Genomic DNA, 17,712 nt, shown 5'->3' with positions numbered 1-17,712 from the left:
CACTTGTAAAGAGACTCACACAGTTTCCATACAATGATTATTCTGCTCCTCATCAGCCCTTTTCACAAGTACAACCCTGCAAACTGTGGTCTGGAGCAACAGCAGAACATTTGATCTAAGGCTGCATCTGCTTTTATTAACATTTTTCACAATATGGTGTATGCTGAAGTCTGATTCAGCAACAATTTCTTAGTTATCTAATCTGTCTTTTCTGTTTTACTTTTAACACACTAATTTATCTGTTTTTCTTTCCAGACACATTTTTTAGGTGGTGAGAAAGAGCAGGCTAACAAAATATTTTATTCCAATGTAATACTCATCTCACTCCCTTTATTACTGATATTTGCTTTGCATTTATTTTCAAAGACAAAAGATCCAGGATAAGGTTACATTATGCTTAATACTGTGCAAATGCACAAGGGGTCTAGGACATCTTTTGCACAGCTTAAAATCTACTGTCTCAATCCAGAGTTAGTTTGGATTCAGCGTCCTTCCTGGGGGCCTGAAGCTAAAGCACAAGATCACAAGGTGCAAAAGCTTGGCTTTGTTTCAAAGTACATCCATACCACAAACGTAGTCCCATGCAGAGACATCAGCTTAGCTCTGTGGTTGTATAAATATCCAACAGTTTTAAAATCAATAACATGAGAATAATGAGAGTTCCTTTCTCTTAGTTTTTGTTCAACTTTCAACTTAATTGTACAGCTTCTCTGGGTAAGACAATTTTATATAAAGGCTTAACACAGTGGCCAGTGAAGCCCTGTTTCCAGTGGAAGGTTTTACCAGTCTGAAATAATGGAGATTTCAGCAAATAAGGAATGAGAGGAAGAAGAGCAAAGAAACAAAACAAAACACCATTTTAAAACAGTCTGTAGGAACATCTAAAGGTGACCTGTTCTTAACAGCCTCGCCAGCCAGTACTTACCTGACTGCCTTTAAACAAGCATTGCAACAGAAATTATCCTGAAAAGGAATTCATGCCCACAAACAATTCCCTCAAGGGATAAGTAATACCGGGTGGTATGAGGCCATTAATAACTGTATGTCAAGTGGATAACTGTGACATGACTAAAAGCACGTATCTGTCATTAAAACACAAAGCTGATTGAAAACAAACAATTTGGTAATTTCAACAAAATAAAGATGCCCCTGTGATACAGCTGGGTTCTTTACTGAAATGTTTGTATAACAAAAGCGATCAAGTCCAAGCAGTCTTATTTTGGCAATATGCAACTGCACACTGTGTTACAAACACCTAAATGACAAATTGTATTGCATCTTTGCAACAGAGCATTCCTAAGATATTTTAAGCTTCCCTCTGTAGAAATAAGTTTATTTTATAATTAAATAACTGTCTGAAATTCTTTTCTCCTCCAGTGTCCTTGGCTGGCAGATGTCTGCTTGGTTCAGTGTGCAAGGGGGGACAGGAGAAACAGTGCAAGCTGCATCATTTTTGAAATTAACAAGTTTCTGATTGGACTTGAGCTCGTTCAGGAGAGACAGCTGCAGATAGAAGCTCATGTCCTAAAGCCTGAGGATGACACAAACTGCTCAGTGTCCTCAATAGAAGAAGATTTCCTCACAGCGTCTGAGCACCTAGAGGATGACAACGAGGCTGATGAATGTAAAACTGGTAAAAGCGATGTGACTGAGCATAATTCTGCTATTGTTCCTACTGCAAAACAGCCATAGCAATGCTCACAGAAATTGCACTTGATGCTAATTCATGCATGTATTTATTTCTAATTTAGAAAATGAATGGCCATTCATATTTTTAAATTGTTATTCAAAGACAAGGATACATGTTTCTGCAGTAGTTTTGGAGAGCAGTAATGCATTACACAGTTGTGCAGCCGTTTTCTTTTTAAAGTTACAGGGTACTCTGCAAAAACTAATTTCTTCTTTTCCTTTTAATAGGTCATGAAAAGTTAAGTCTTTCAGAAGCATCCTCAGATGTCAAAAAAAATAAAGGGAAGGGATTTGAAAATAGCCACTACAGAAAAACCAGGTTGCCATCTATTCTTGAAGGGACCTGCATTAATGAAGATAATGCAGCTACTGGAGTCTCTGAAGCTGTGAATGTTGTGCCTGAAGTTGCCATCTTAAAACCTGAAGATAAGTCAGACCAGGAAATACCGTTGCAGAAGGAATTAGCTGGAAGAGCTACTTCATCCTTTAGTACTAATACTTTGACTAGCGAGGTTGAAAATTCCTATGCAGCACAGGTTTTAGAAGATGTATCTTTAACCAAAATGGCTAAAGAGGAGGTGGGGCCTCTTCATGACCCAGCAGCAAAACACAACAGTAAGACAGATGGAGACGATTATGCAGGTATCAGGAAAACTGATCCTCTCCCTCAAGATGAACGAGCAACTACAGGTCAGTATGCCACAAATTTAGCAGAATCTGTTCTGCAAGATGCATTCATTAGACTGTCACAGTCTCAACCCACTTTTAGTGAGGAGGCTGCTGTCAGCATCTCGGTAGGAAGCTCCTGTAAGTCAGAAGACACATCTGCTTCCCGATCATGGAATGAACTTCCAAAGATCGTCATAGTGCAAAGTCCAGATAATTCTGATAATGTATCTGACTGGCCAGGGTCTGCCTTCCCCAGCCTGTGTCACCGGACTGAATTGGAAAGTTCTGCTGAAGTTTCAGATTACTTTGAGGAAGGACATTCAAACGGACATGGCCAGAGTGCACTGGAAGTGGCTCTGGCTTGTGCAGCCACTGTTATTGGAACCATTTCTAGTCCCCAGGCTGCAGAAAAATTCAGACAGGATCAAGAAACCACACAGTCTTACAGTGGAGCAGTTGATAATGAAGAGCACACAGCACCTTCACAGCTACTTGACTGTGCTGGCACAGAATATTCATTTCCATCTGCACTGTGTGGCATGACTCAGGTAGCAAGTGCTGTAGCTGTCTGTGGTCTGGCGGAAACAAAAGAAGAGAAGTACCCTGCTACTTCAAGTGGACTTCTGTCTGCTGCTCAGACTTCTGCAGCCATTACTCTACATTGCAGCATAGCTTTAGGAAGCAGCATGGAGAAGCTAAATGATAGCATTGCAGAGGCACTTCTCAAAGAGGCATCAATAATTCTGACAAAACCCAACACATACAAAAATGTAGGGCATTTTATGGAATCCATAAATGGAAAAATTGTTGAAACAGCAGCAAGACCACAGATTCCACACACCAATGAATTAATCAGGGATGAACTTGCACAAAACTTATCCAATATTATTCTACGACATTCTATGGAGGAGGTTAGGAAAAAGAGGCAGCTACACCCCTGTTCAGAAAACTGCTCAAGTACACAAGACATTTTCATGGAGACTGCAAATGAGTTGCTTTTTAACATAGTATATTTCACTTTCAAGAAGATGAACGACATAAGGCAAGTTGAAGAGTGTTCTCCTCTCTTTTCCGGGGAGACAAAGGCAGAGAAAGTAACAAGAGCAGAAGGATGGTCAACACAGGCAACAGAACATGAAACTTCACACAGCCCCCTTGATCACTCTGCTGTTAAACCATTTGATACATCCTACAGCACTAGTTCTAGCAAAGATCTTGTAAATGTCACAAATACCAGGAAAAGTAACATGAAAGATGTAAATAGCAAGGAAAGTGCTACACTAGATTCAGAACCAACAAGTAGAGCTACAGGGCATAATGCACTTGTTGCAAAAACATCTCCCAAGAAAAGATACCTGAAAAGAACAACACGAGACTGTTACAAATCCCCAAATCAGAGTAATAATCATCAGAAGAAGAAAGACTACAGATCATTTTCAGACAGAGAAAACACCTTTGCAAACAACGAATGCAAGCGTGGTGTTCAAGAACAGCTGTCTTCCAGTGCAGTCATGAATGCAGAAAACCAGGCCAAGCATAAGTCTGATGCTCTGCTAAATAATGATGTCCAGGTTAGCTTGTCTTTATTAGGAAATCATGTCTTGCTTCCTTCACAGCCTGTGCTACAGGTGAAACATTCAAGGGACAAATATTGTATAACAGATTTTGCAGAAGAATTGGCAGAAACAGTTGTCTCTATGGCAACAGAAATAGCTGCCATTTGTCTTGAAAACTCAAGTGGAAAGCAACCTTGGTTCTGTGCATGGAAGAGAGGCAATGAATATCTGGTGACCCAGAGTTTATCTTGTAGAACCATGAAAAGGAAAAAGGAAACCCATGCTAATGGTTCAGTTGTTCGGAAGAACAGGGCACCTAGACTGAGTGAGATCAAAAGAAAAACAGATGAGCATCCTGAGCTAAAGGAAAGATTGATGAATCGGGTAGTAGATGAATCTATAAGCCTTGAGGACACACCAGATTCAGTCAATATCTTTGCTAACGAAGTGGCTGCCAAGATCATGAACCTCACTGAACTCTCCATGGTTGATAGCATCTGGCAAGGTCCAAACCACCCCAGGAACAGGCTGCACTGTGAAAGATGGAGCCGAGCCAAAGCCTCAAGCTGTGAGAGCATACCTGAGGAAGACTCAGATTCCAAAGCCTCTTTCAATACCTTAGGCCTGATGAACACCTTTGGTCAACCTGTGAGCCAGACAAGTTCTGTCTCAAAGCAGTCTAGTTGTGAAAGCATTACCGATGAATTTTCAAGATTTATGGTGAACCAGATGGAAAATGAAGGAAGAGGTTTTGATTTATTACTAGACTACTATGCAGGAAAAAATGCAAACAACATCTTAACTTCTGCTTTGCAACAGGTAGCCAAGAAAAATGGCCATCTTAATGTAAGACCGAGTTGCCCATCCAAACAGTCCAGCACTGAAAGCATAACAGAAGAATTTTATAGGTATATGCTAAGAGAAATAGAAAAAGAAAATAAAGATAATGCATCTTCCCCTCGGAATTCAAAGGACTGGTGTGGCAGTTTGCTATCACCCTCTCTACGATCACCTTTTTGCTTTAGGCAATCATCAATGCCTGACAGCAGATCATCAGGTTCTAGGCTAACAGTTAGTGTCCCAGTTAAGGCAAATTCATTAGATGGATTTGCCCATCACCACCAAGATTCCTTAAGTGTACAGCCAGTCAGTACCGTGGCTTCTTCCGGTCTTTGCAAGTCTGACTCATGCCTGTACCAAAGATGCAAGACTGACCAGATAACAGATATGTTGATTCACGAGACATGGGCAAGTTCTATTGAATCTCTAATGCGCAAGAACAAAATCATACCAGACGATGCAGAGGCTGCAGAGGCAGACCAGTTTCACAGTGATTCCCCACCACATGTGGAACAATACGCAAACAGACTGGCTGCAAATATTGTTGAAAGTGGTAAAAATTTAATTGTTGTCCAGCAGGATTCTTTTGATTATACAAGCCAAGAACATGTGCTGGAAAGCAAACATACTCAAAGCACAAGTCAGACTCAGTCAAAACCCAAAAGGGATGGAGTAAATTTGGATGAGAAAAAACGGCATATGAAGAACCCTGGATGCCTCCCTGCAGGTCAGCATAGGGAAGTGCCTTTAATTCAGATAGAAACTGATCAACGAGATGAGCCAGATAAAGGCTCAGCGTCCTTAATTTCATGTAGCCCTTCTGTAAAGGAGCATCAAAGCAAAGAAAAGCCTCCAGAAGCTTTTGATGGGAAACACACAGTTTCCAGTTCACTACTAAATAGGTAAGTGACAAAACAGTAGATCAGCACATTGCTTTTGTGTTTGTTTTAATTTCCCAGTAAAAAATATTTTGATAAAAGATAAGAAGAGAAGCGCTTTCAAAGAAATAAAAGAAAGAAAGTTCTGACTACAGGTTTCTCATGGCATAAAATCACCCAATCATATATCACAGTGCCAGTTTCTGGAGCAAACTTACATTGCATATGACAACATGGTTCCAAGATTGAAATCTAATACTTCAGAGACAAGTAAGTTTTCTCTCTACAGTTGTTTAAGTCTTCCATAGGCAAGACAGGAAAGATGGACAGAGTTTGAATTTTAATTTAGCACTGGCTGATACTGCAATAAGAAAAAAAAAATTAAAAAAAAAAAAAAAAACCCACACCAAAAAAACCCAAACAAACAAAAACCGAAGGTATAAAACACAAGATAGCAAAATTTGACCTCTGCTGTAGTTCTCTGCTATGCTTGTTCATATAACTAATGTTTTGTGTACCTGGAAACAATATCAGACTTTTGAGACCTTGAAGTTCAGCTTTGTCTTTACAGTCTGGAGATGTAAGTAATAAAAATTCTTTAGTGGAAGAAATAAAATTCTAATTAAAAACACCCCTTACCTCTTTTGGTTCAAGACTTCTCTGCTAGAATTCAGACAGAGAAAATAATAAAATTTCATTTTACTACATAATGCAAACGTAGAGGATTGCTGTGGATGTTCAAGTTAAGAGCAAGACTCTCTCTCAAGACATTGCCTGTTTTTAACGATGCTTCATCGTGTCTGTTACTTTAATGGTATCTAAACTGCCAATCACTTGGATCATTGCAGCACCCTGTTACCTCAGAGTGCTTGAGAGAGTGCATGTGCTACTGTTAGAAACCATTTCGCAGCTCATTTTATTCTAGGAAGTGCTCTGTTTTGGCTTCTGACAAAGCTCTGCTTGAAGTGAGAAAGCATGTACTTTCCTGTGTATGGTGGTGATTAGGTGGACAATCATAGTGTCACTGTTCTTTCATACTGACTGTCCCCCACTAACCTCTCTTTTCCTTTGAATGCAATCTGCTTTTAATAACATACATTTAGAAACTTACATATTTGGAATCTTGTCTGTCATTTTTGTACAGTTTAAGAGCCCTTTAATAGCAACTTTTCCTCTGCGTTTGATGCAGAGTTCCTAAAGCAACTATGGGAAGTTTGAAGCATTAGGATTGATAGGGCAGAATTAGTCAGCAGAGGCTACACCTACATGAGTATTTTAGTTCAGCAATGCAGTGCAGTTCTGAATCCACTTGTCTTCATTTCCATGCATTGGCTCCATTTGCAGCATGCAATGCAGATTTCTTTTAAAGGACTCTCAACTAGAAGTTGCACAAGTGTGTACCAGATGCACTCATAACCTTACCAGGAAGGCAAAACTTCCAGTGTTTCTTCACATAGATTTGAACTGCTTGTGGCATGGATGTCTGGACCAAGTCTAGACTAAAGTGAAAACCTAAAGATATATAAATAACATAGACGGAAAAGCATCAGCACTGATTGTTTTGATCCACTCCTACCACATGAAATTACTTGCTAGTGTAGATTCAGGCACATAGGGCTCCAGGCAAATCATCAAGCAGACATATAGGGAACTAGAAAAAAAGAAGTGGGGAGGGAGGGAAAGCCGTGCAGGCCTGGGGAAAAGGTCTTCAGCAAGTTAAGAAAAAAAAAGGTAAGTTGTTTCTTGTACGTAGGCAGTGCAACAGACCCAGTCCTGTCACAGTTATACAGAAACCGTTCCAACTGACTGTTCAGAAGTAGGGAACTGTCAGTTCAAAGCATTGATAGTCTGAGATGTAGTTGCATAATGAATCAAACACAACCCAAAATGCCATGTAACAACGCCCACAAAAATCTCTCATATTTTGGAACAAGCAATAGGTGCTACAGGCCCTGTATTAAAAATCTGAATAACACCTGTATCCTGGCTGCTCAGTGCCTTTCTGTTACTGCAGATGCCTAGTTTTGTATCTGAGGGGTCGGGGATGACAGGCATAGTTATTTGACAGATGCTGACTGCCTGGAAGAGCAGAGGCCCTCAGGCAAACAAGTCCCTTTCTCCCCTGTACAAGAGGCTGCCTCTGCCCCTAGCACCCAGCATTAATGCAGCAACTTAGTTGTCACTAGAGTGAGGGCAGGACAAAAGGAAATATCCACAGTTTATTGTCTCAGTATATTCTTAATCTAATTAATCACTTGGGAGAAGTAGAATTTTGGGGGTGATCTCTTGCTCCAGTTGCAGACGGGATGCCTCAGCCATAACTGTAAATAAAAGTTGGAAGGCGAGAACTTCTCTAGAGGGATCCTGCAGAGGGTTGCCAGTACACATTACGTTGTCTTAATCACACACCTGCAAATGCAGACCATCTAGTAAATTTAACAAAACTACAGTTTTGTATTAATTGCTATTCTGGTGCTGCAGTTATATCACTATCCTTCTCCTAGCATCCAAAAAAGGGACTTTGGATTATAATACACTTTCCTGTCTACATATCAAAAGTCCTACAGCAAGTATCACAAAGTCCAGTTTGGTTCTGAAAAGTAACTGTAAATATAGTTTTTATTTTTTGTTTGTGTGTTTGTGGGAGCGTACAGAATTATAAAGCATTAAGCCACAACATCTCTTAACCTTGATTTTCTAAACTCAATCTAGACCTGCGTGTGCAGTCTGGTTTCTGACTACCTGCTGCACACCTATCTAGAGAAAGAATACTTTGTCCTTCCCCAATCTAAACAGCAAAGAATCTAAGGAATACAAAAGGCTAAGAATCATTACTGATTCACAACCCACAACATCGTCTAATTTTTACTTCTAGACCTCTTTTGGTCAAAAAGCTAACAGAGTTAGAAAACCCTGTCAAGAAATCTATTCATCCAGTAGTAAGACAGGGATTTAGTGCTAAGACATACTTCCAAGAAATGCTGTCATACTGCGCTAGCATATACCACGTCTTTCAATCACTGAAATGACTGAAGTGCACTAAGCAATAGGCCTGTGCAGTGAGGGGTTCTTTTTGTACAAGTTAAACCTTTTCTATGCATATTACTATGTTTTGTGTTTGCTTATAGTAGTCGTAAGATCCTTTTTTAAGAGCATCTCAGAACATATGCATAGCTGGACTTTGTGTATAAATTATAGGCCTGTCCAGTCTCTTGTATCTGCATAATTTTGCAGCTTGGTTGATTTTAATGATCAGCATTGCCTGAAGATTGGAGCACCACTTTGCCTATATTATAAATGCGCCTTCCTTATCACCCTACCAGCAACAGTCCTCAGAGCAGGCCGGATGCTGAAATCATAGGAGAGACAAAAACAGCCGAAGAATTTCCAAGCCACCTCAGCAGCAGTGAAGAAAGCACTGGCAGCTGGTCCCAGCTAGCTAACGATGAGGACAACCCTGACGACACAAGTAGCTACTTACAACTCAGCGAGCGATCCCTGAGGTACCCATATTGTCTGTTCTCAGCATAAAATGTGATCTAATTAACCAGACCAATGATCTGGCTACCATGTATCAGGAATGAGGGTCAACAGCTTGAGATTTATTCAGAATACCGTAAAGAAAGCCTAATGACAGAGTTAGTCTCCTTAATTTTAGAAAAGGGAAAAAATTAGCCACATTCTGGTTCTCAGCAGGATTTTTTGTTATTGTAAGCGGCTAGATTCAGACAAAGAGAAAATTTCCTGGCACCACTCAAGTGCCTCAGTCTTAAAGTGAAAGGGCCATTGGACAAGCTAATTGCTGCAGTCTTTCCTTTGCTGCAGTCTTTCCTTTGCTGTATTTGCTATTTGCATGATGTTTATTTTGGCATTTTCTTAGCTGAGATTGATGAGACTGATATTCCCACCAGGTATCTGTGCACCAAGAACAGACATAGAGCCTTGTTCTGCTTAGAATGGCACAAGGGTGCAGATTAACAGAGGATGACAGAGTTATCCTTGGGTAGGCATAAATTCTAGAGCTCCCATTGCAATGCGCTGCTTTTTGTTGCAATTCAACTCAGGACACGCATTTAAAAATGTTATCTAGTCCTTAGAGTTCATATAAAGTGATGTTAGCTTGACTTCAGCCCCTTCATGACTTCAGATTGAGCAAGTTTTTTTCTTCACATGCTCTTAGATTTAGTTTTAAAATACTGTAAAGTATTTACATCTTTCTCTTCAGTATAAAGATGACAAAGAAGGAAATCAGTATAGTAATGAGCAAAGAAACAAAACAGTCTCTGTCAGAGAGCACTGTTGGATAGCTGAAAAAATAGTGAGCAAAACTTGTCTGTCAGTGTGGGTGAACATTCATGCCATTATTATAGTGTCAACCTTTAACAAAGTTCTTGGTCTGAGAGAGCTAATGTATTGTGCCTCTTGGCTGAAACAGAAATTGCTACAAGTCTGAACGCATGGCACGCTGACACTCACTCAGAAAAAACTGATGGGGAAAAGAGCTAATCAATCTTTCTAACGTAAGGAAAAATACTATTAGTTGTTTTTCTAGTAAAAATTAAATGGCTCAAGCTGACTTGCTCACAGAACTGGTTTGTGCGAATTTACTTGCAGCCAGTAAATTCACAACCCGTTCACAAGACTAATACAGTATCTGCATAAACATTCACTATCAATTTTATAACTATGTTATAAGTGAACTGGTACTACTTTTTCCAAATATTCTCAGATGTCATACTTATCCTTATGAAAAAGCCAAGACGAATACTTTTTCTTGTTACTGGTCCCAGTGAGCACTGACCATAATAAAAATCTCAGTCTTTCAGAGTAGTCAGAAACACTTTATGTTTCAGAAACACTTTTATGTTTCTGACTACTCTTTCTGACTTTATGTTTATGCCTGTCACTGGACCCCCAGGTTCCATCAGATCCCTAATAGTATTTGAGGTATGATATAATACACTGAAACTGCTGCTGGTTATAGGCATGGAGTCACCCAACAGCTAAGCAGTATGATGGGCAACCAAACGTCTTGCTATAACTCACCATGTTCAGAGGTACTTGAACCTTAGCAGTTTTTTCCAGGGCATCTCTATACCTGGTAATCCTTTTCAACGATTTCAAGGATCCTTTTCAAGTCATGCAGACTGGTTTTTTGTTTGAGGCCAAATGTTCACTGTATAAGGCATTCACAAGAAGATAGTCCAATTTTTATTTCCTGCAGTTTAAATCATTACTTGATACATGCTCTATCTAGAACTATCTTTATAAAAGCCTCATTATTTTGAGCGGATTAGTGTGCTTCATTCTGGGAACCACTTGCTGAGCGGAATGGATTTTGTGGAACTCTGCATAACAGGGGGGACCTCTTCACTTTGCTTTGTACATAAATAAATTACAAAAAAGATGTATGGGAACATGTTCAGTGCAGTTTGGCACTAATATTTAAACTTTTGCTTTGTCAGCAATGGCAACAGCAGTACTACTAGCAGTCTTGGCATTATGGACCTGGAAATTTATCAGGAGAACGTGCCATCTTCTCCTATGATTAAGTAAGTAGTCACTGAAGTGAGACTTGATGTTCAGTCCAACTTTAACTGCAGATCGTTTACGCCATCTAAAATGTGCCAAGCCCTGCTTTGCACCTGCTGCTGAGCCTGCTGTTAGCTTCAGCAAAGCACATGAAGGTTTCTGTGCAGAGTGATAACGCTAGAGAGGAAAGATTACAGGAAAGTTCACCCAGGCAGATCTCTTAAGAGAGCGTGGATCCACCAACTGCTCTGCCTAAAAGACAGTTTTCCGTGGTATGGGTTTCTCATTGTGTTAACTTGCTTCTCCCAGAAACTTCAAATATTATCAAAACTACTGTAATAGCAAGTAAGGATCAATTAAAATCAAGGGAGAAAAAATAATCTGATAGCATTCTTTCAAATAACAGTAATAATTTGGCCCCAAGTACATTTTACCTATTGTTTCTGGGCATGTTTCTACTGAGCATGCAATTAACTTATCAAGAGATGTGCAAGTACCTACTTAAAAGATTCTGACACCCTGAAACCTGGTATAACCTGCCAGCTGGTGAATGTCACAGTGTAGTCAGGGCATGGTCATTGCAGAAGCGTACAGACCATATGTCAAGTATTGAACACCGGATCTTTGTGAAGTCAGTGATATCAGAGTATCTTCACAGCTTGTTGCCATACTGTACTACAACTACCCTGCTTTTTTTACAAAAGGCTCTTTTTTTGTAAGAAATCTGGGCATTCATATTTCTGTAGTTATGGGCATTCTCTCTCAGCTGCCGATTTGTAGAATAATCTTGTTAAAACATTCCAAACTTCACAGTAGACAGTGATACCTCCTGCATACGTTCCTAAAGATGACCCCTTTCCTTAAAATTTCTCAGAAGCTAAGGGATAAATTTTTGATTCCCTTCATTAGCTTTCAGGAGCTATTCTCAGCTGTTAGTTCATAGGCATGAGAAGCTTGTACTTCCACAAATCAAAATCAAGGCACAGGATACATCTGCTGTTCAAACAGAAACTGAAAAAAGCCTGATGGGAAGGAAGTAATTAAACACCTCTGATTCTAAGTCGTGACAAACCATGCTACCATTTCATTCTTTCCTCTCACATCTTGCAGTAACCACCATATGAGAATATATAATCTTGATTCTTGAAGCCCTGGGGGAGATTCTGAAATCTTGTGCATGAGGGTGATAAAGAGGGTGATGAAGAGTAGTGTCTTATGCTAGAAACAAAATCTTACACCTGCAGTGTTCCCCCTGATTGAGGGCAGGATGGGACAATGTGGAAATGTGTACTGCAAGTGCTATCCCTCCACAAATGATGAAACACACACAAGCGCTCTGACAGCAATAGTGAATTTGCAGTTCCTTGCCATATGTACATAAGGATGGATATTGTGTTCAGAAATGGAAGCTGAAGCAGTGACTACACACCTGGAGTTTGTTTTCTGTAGTTTAGGAAAGAGATGGTACACAAGAAATAAAGATATTTGGAAATTTTTGCAAGGTGTAAACAGAATTTGTTTATGCAAACAACTAATACATTTAAAAACAGAAGTAGTTGAAGTAATTGATAGTTATGATTGTGTTTAGCTATGAAAGATAGAAGTAGAAAGCAAAGCTGGAAAAGATTCAGCCAGGGAGTTCTGAGATTTGCTGCATCTTACCATAATGTCATTTACTTGTCATTATGAAAAATGTAAAGATACACAGATCCTGGTGAAATACACTACACAGTACAACCGTTATAAGTACTCTATCCTATTACAGGAAGAATGCTGCAATTCCCATAGCTTTTCCTGATTTACAGATAAAATAAATGAAATACATTCAGCATTTCAAAATTCCATCCTATGTAACTTTTTTCTTGCAGTTTTCTAGGTTTTACATTGGGGGAGAAGTTTATCCATCATGAAGCAATGTTGTAGACTGTTCCTAAATATCACTAATAAGCTTTGTTGTTGTTTGTTTCTAAGTGAATTAATAGAAGAAAAGGTTTTCCTTAAAGAACAGACAGAAAATACAGAGGGTAAGTTGAATCATATCAATTGAAGCATACGATTTGAAGTTGACACAAGTAATTGCACAGTAACTGTTGGGATTATTTTTCCAGAAAGTACTTCTGGGCTTTCAGTGGGAACAGCTAATTGTCAAAAGGACCTACTGGTCATAAACTTTGATCTGGAACCAGAGTGCCCCGATGCAGAGCTGCGAGCCACCCTGCAGTGGATAGCTGCTTCTGAACTTGGAATTCCAACCATCTATTTTAAGAAATCTCAGGAAAACAGAATCGAAAAGGTAGTATTTACAGAACCGGGAATACTACTAATACATTTTAATAACAGTAGTAGTTATGACTTCTTAAAGTTAGTAAGCTTAACAGAAGATGCAAAAACCTCTTCAATACAGCAAGACGGAAGTGCTACTGTCTATTACACAAAGAGAGGAGAGAATTAAATGTGTTAGAATTTTAAGGTACGTGAACTAGTAGATTGTCCATGGCACAAGAAATAGTATCACCAGGAGACCTTCTCCAAAGCCTCTATAACATGCTTTGATGAATCTGTTCACTTTTTCAATGATGTGTTAGGTATCAACACCCAAATCAGAATTGACAGAGAGCCCTTTATGTGGCTGCATTTTAAAAGTTGTAGATGGTTTACACAGAGTTTAAGCATGTAGCTTAAAAATCACTTGCGTGTGGGCATCTAACAAACAAAGTTCTGCTACTTGGTGACAAAAAAGGCTGACTGTGATGTGAAGACATAAGCTGGTCTTAAGATTTCCAGCTTTGAAATTCCTTAGTTGTTATGCAGGGTCTGCCTTGCCTGCAGCACGGATTAGGGCAGCCTCAGGCAGGTCTGACCATCTGGGGATACCACAGGGCATCGCAGGGGCCTGGCAGTTTCTCCCACATTTATGTGAGATCCGCCATGGCCAAAAGCACTAGCTTTATAGTCACTTTGTGCTCATAGAAAAGGATTGCTTACCACCAAGTAATGGGCCCACTGCTCAAATAAACAGAAGAGACTAACTGCAAAATATGGAAAGATAACCTCTATTAGCTCAGGTTCACTGTCTAAAATATCAAGATTACAAGGCTTCTGCACCAGAGCTGATGGAAAGTTCAGAAGAATGGACCTATCTGTATAGGCATATCCTTGTTATAACTACCCTGAGAGGCAGTTTTTGTCCAGGCAGTGACCAACCAGTGTTTCCAGTGGAGCCATATTTGCAATCACATCTGTTTCTTGGAAAATTGGGCTGAAAATTGAAATATTTTGCATCATTGCATGGAAATTATGAAGCAACTCCCCTGGCTTAACAATAAAAAAAGTGTTACGTGTGCCAGTACCCTTTTGCTCCTGCTCCCATGTAGCTCAGCCTCTGCCATTTTGAAAGGAGAAGTCCAATTCCAGAGAGAGGCAGACAGACACAGACTACCAGAACCAAGAAACCTTTGAGGTATTAGTCCAAGCCAGAGCACCAAGAACAACACTGAAGTACAAAATGGTAACAAGCGCAGACTGTTCCTATTCCTGAATAATTCATTAAGTGCTCCATTGTAGATAACCCCAAATGACACCCACAGCATTCCAGGAATAACCAGAACAGCCTGATTTCCAAGGTCAGCAAGAACATCTCAAGCCTTAAGGCTTTCAAAAAGTGCCCCAGAATTCCAATCAATTAAAAATTAAAAAAAAAATAAATAAAAAAAAAGTATTTCTAATCAGTATTTTGGTCTTTTATGGGAAGATCATTTTGAGTAGCAGAGATATTGTTTGATTTTCTTGAGTACATGCATTTGGGAATCATAAACATAATTTAAAATGCATTCAGCAGCAACAGTCCAAATTGCATCTAATTAAAGAAACAGCTGTCAGCTTTACCCATGTGCTTTGGCAAACAGCTAATTCAATTGCAAAAATACACTAGAGAATAATGAAGCGCATCCTGCCTACAACAGTGCTTTTGGAAATCACGTGCCTATTAAATATCATTAAAATACATATTAAAAGTTTAGGCTTCAGTATGTAAATAGCAAACAGCTACACTAACTACAGACAATATTTTCTTGTGTGGTTTAGAACTGGAATCATAGAAGGAGCAAGCTAATTAGATATTGATTGTGAATTTCAAAGAAATTGAAAGCTTTGATTTTCATTCATGTGCTTCAGAAAAAAATGGGACCAAATGTATGACACTGTGAAGCCCCTTCTTAAGGATAAAGTGGACAAAATTCATTATTTTTTAACAGCTGAATAAGAATATACATTTAATCTCTGGTTGATCTGGAAGTTTAAAAAAAAAAATAAATCAAATACAGATACTTTCTGTGGTTCAACCACAATTGTAGCAAATGTCTTCATGTGACAGAAGTTTACCCAGAATTCCCTCTCACCAGTACTATGTGAATATTTAAAACACTATTGGATGTATATGTGGAAATACAGAAAATCAAACAGAAATTAAAATATAGATTATGGTAACAAAGTGTGGGTTTAAAAAAAAAAAAGATCTTATTAAATGGATAGTCACACTTCCATTATTTTCACAGCAAGTTGTTGATAAAGGAAAGTTGTGATCCTTTACCAAGCTCACTTTCACTGTTCTTAATTTCATTGCAATAAATAAGAAATAACTGCTGAGAGCAGCTCGTCTAGAAAACATCAAGATGTGGCCAGTCTTTGGGGAGGTATAGAACTGCAGAAATGAAGTTTTATAAATAGAAAGAACCTGTATGTGCTATGTGATGAATTGTGCCCACTCCCCCTCACAGCAGTGCATTTTCAAAGGGTGGTTTGTGTGTATTCATTTCACAAAGCATTAGCAGAACATTAAGCAAATCCTGAGCATGTTTTGTTTTGGTTTTTTATTTAGTTTTCAGATGTTGTGCAACTAGTTCAACGGAAGTCCTGGAAAGTTGGGGATATCTTCCATGCCGTCGTGCAGTACTGCAAGCTCAGTGAGGAAGGCCAAGTGGTGACACCAAGCCTATTTGATTGGCTTCTCGAATTGGGTTAAGAAAGTTCAACCTGTTCAGTGTTTTTGTCTTATTCCAGTTTAAATAAGCAGTAGCTTGTGTAATGCTCCGATTTCCAAACATCACTGAATAAAATGAGCAAAGATATACAAACTAGAGAAACAGCACACGCCTGTTCCAGAACTGAACAAGAAGCAAAGTGAAACCAAGGTGTATTGTATCTTTCTGTATCTTGAGGGACTCATGACATATTGTGCTATAGGGTGTACTGTACCAGAAGGGGATGGATTTTTTAGCCTTCTGAATTAGTGGACTACACAGTAAAGGCTTAATTAAGTGTCTAATATGTTTCACTTTTATCAGTTAGTTTAAATCAATCAGCTAAAAAGGGATAGTACACCAACATTCAGCTTTAAATTGCCAGTATTTTTACAGCTTAACTATTAGAACCAGAGTGTGCTCCAGGATGCCTAGAGATACCCATGTCCCTAGATAATTTTTTCTTTTTTTGGTTTTGTTTTTTTTTTTTAAATCCCCATAGCCTACTAAGGGATAAAAACTTTTTAACACTTGCAGTTAGCCAACAAATTAAAAAGCTGCTGAAAACATATTTTAGTTTCTTTCCATGTGATTCTCTTCCATACCCATTTCCTATTCCTATCTTCTTCTCCTCCTCAAGGAAATAAAACCTAGACTCTCAGTTACTACCCTTAAAAAGCTGTCTCCTTTTCACTTGAAGGCAGTGCAGTTCAGCATATTTACACGTGGTATGTCCCTGAACACAGCTCTTCGAGCCAGGGCAGCAGGTTTCTAAGCCCTGTCCTGCCACAGACCTGCCGCATGACCTTCGGCGAGTCATTTCACCTCTGTGCCTCAGTGTCCCTACCTGATAAAAGGGAGTAACAATAGTACAATTGTTACGTGAAGTGCTTATATTTAAAGCACTCTGTAACATGCTATGTATCAGTTAAAAATCAGTGAAAAAAAATCCTATTTTAATTTAATCAAATAAATTGTTACTAAGGTGAAGAAATGCATATTTGAATACAATACCATCTCATCATAAAAATCTTAGTGTTAATTTTTGTAACTTCCAAGAAAGCAAAATGATTGTTAAAATTTCAGCAGACATACTTGTTCGTTTTGGATATAAGTGTTTGGACTACATGTGATATTTCACATTACTATAACATTTATATAACTGTTTGATAAAATAATCTATGGTATCGTCTTGTTGAGATGATCTGTTAGTATCAGGCATTTAATGATGCATTCTCTTAACTCTGCCAAAGAGATTGGTTTTAAATTTAGAGATAATTATATTTATCACATCACAGATCTTCTATTATTTATTTCTTTGAAAATATTTATCTTTCATCTCTCTCTACCTAAATAGCGTACTAGAAAACATGCCTGCTTTTCCCAATAAAATATTTAAGAGATGTTTTATTTTCCATAACAGTATATGCTTCTGTAATATTTCTTGGGAATATGGGAAAAAAATAAACCCTATCCTTTTGCACTAAATATTTTTGAAAATTTTAAAGTAGTTTTAAATAATTTATGAAA

The 17,712-nt window shown here is 38.7% G+C and overlaps 1 protein-coding gene across 1 annotated transcript in view; it reads left to right on the top strand.

The window, feature by feature from the left end:
• The window catches only part of SPHKAP (SPHK1 interactor, AKAP domain containing), a 50,837-nt gene extending 34,653 nt beyond the window's left edge, over positions 1-16,184 (top strand). Inside the window, 7 exon segments of the mRNA XM_010018601.1 lie at positions 1,378-1,633; positions 1,918-5,656; positions 8,867-8,925; positions 8,928-9,135; positions 13,136-13,188; positions 13,273-13,457; positions 16,041-16,184. Of these exon segments, the coding sequence (XP_010016903.1) occupies positions 1,378-1,633; positions 1,918-5,656; positions 8,867-8,925; positions 8,928-9,135; positions 13,136-13,188; positions 13,273-13,457; positions 16,041-16,184 (4,644 nt within the window).
• Positions 16,185-17,712: the final 1,528 nt, after the last annotated feature.

Source organism: Nestor notabilis, unplaced genomic scaffold, assembly GCF_000696875.1.
Source record: "Nestor notabilis isolate BGI_N333 unplaced genomic scaffold, ASM69687v1 scaffold11317, whole genome shotgun sequence".
NCBI classification, from domain to species: Eukaryota; Metazoa; Chordata; class Aves; order Psittaciformes; family Psittacidae; genus Nestor; species Nestor notabilis.
This window is presented reverse-complemented; position numbering and strand designations above follow the sequence as displayed.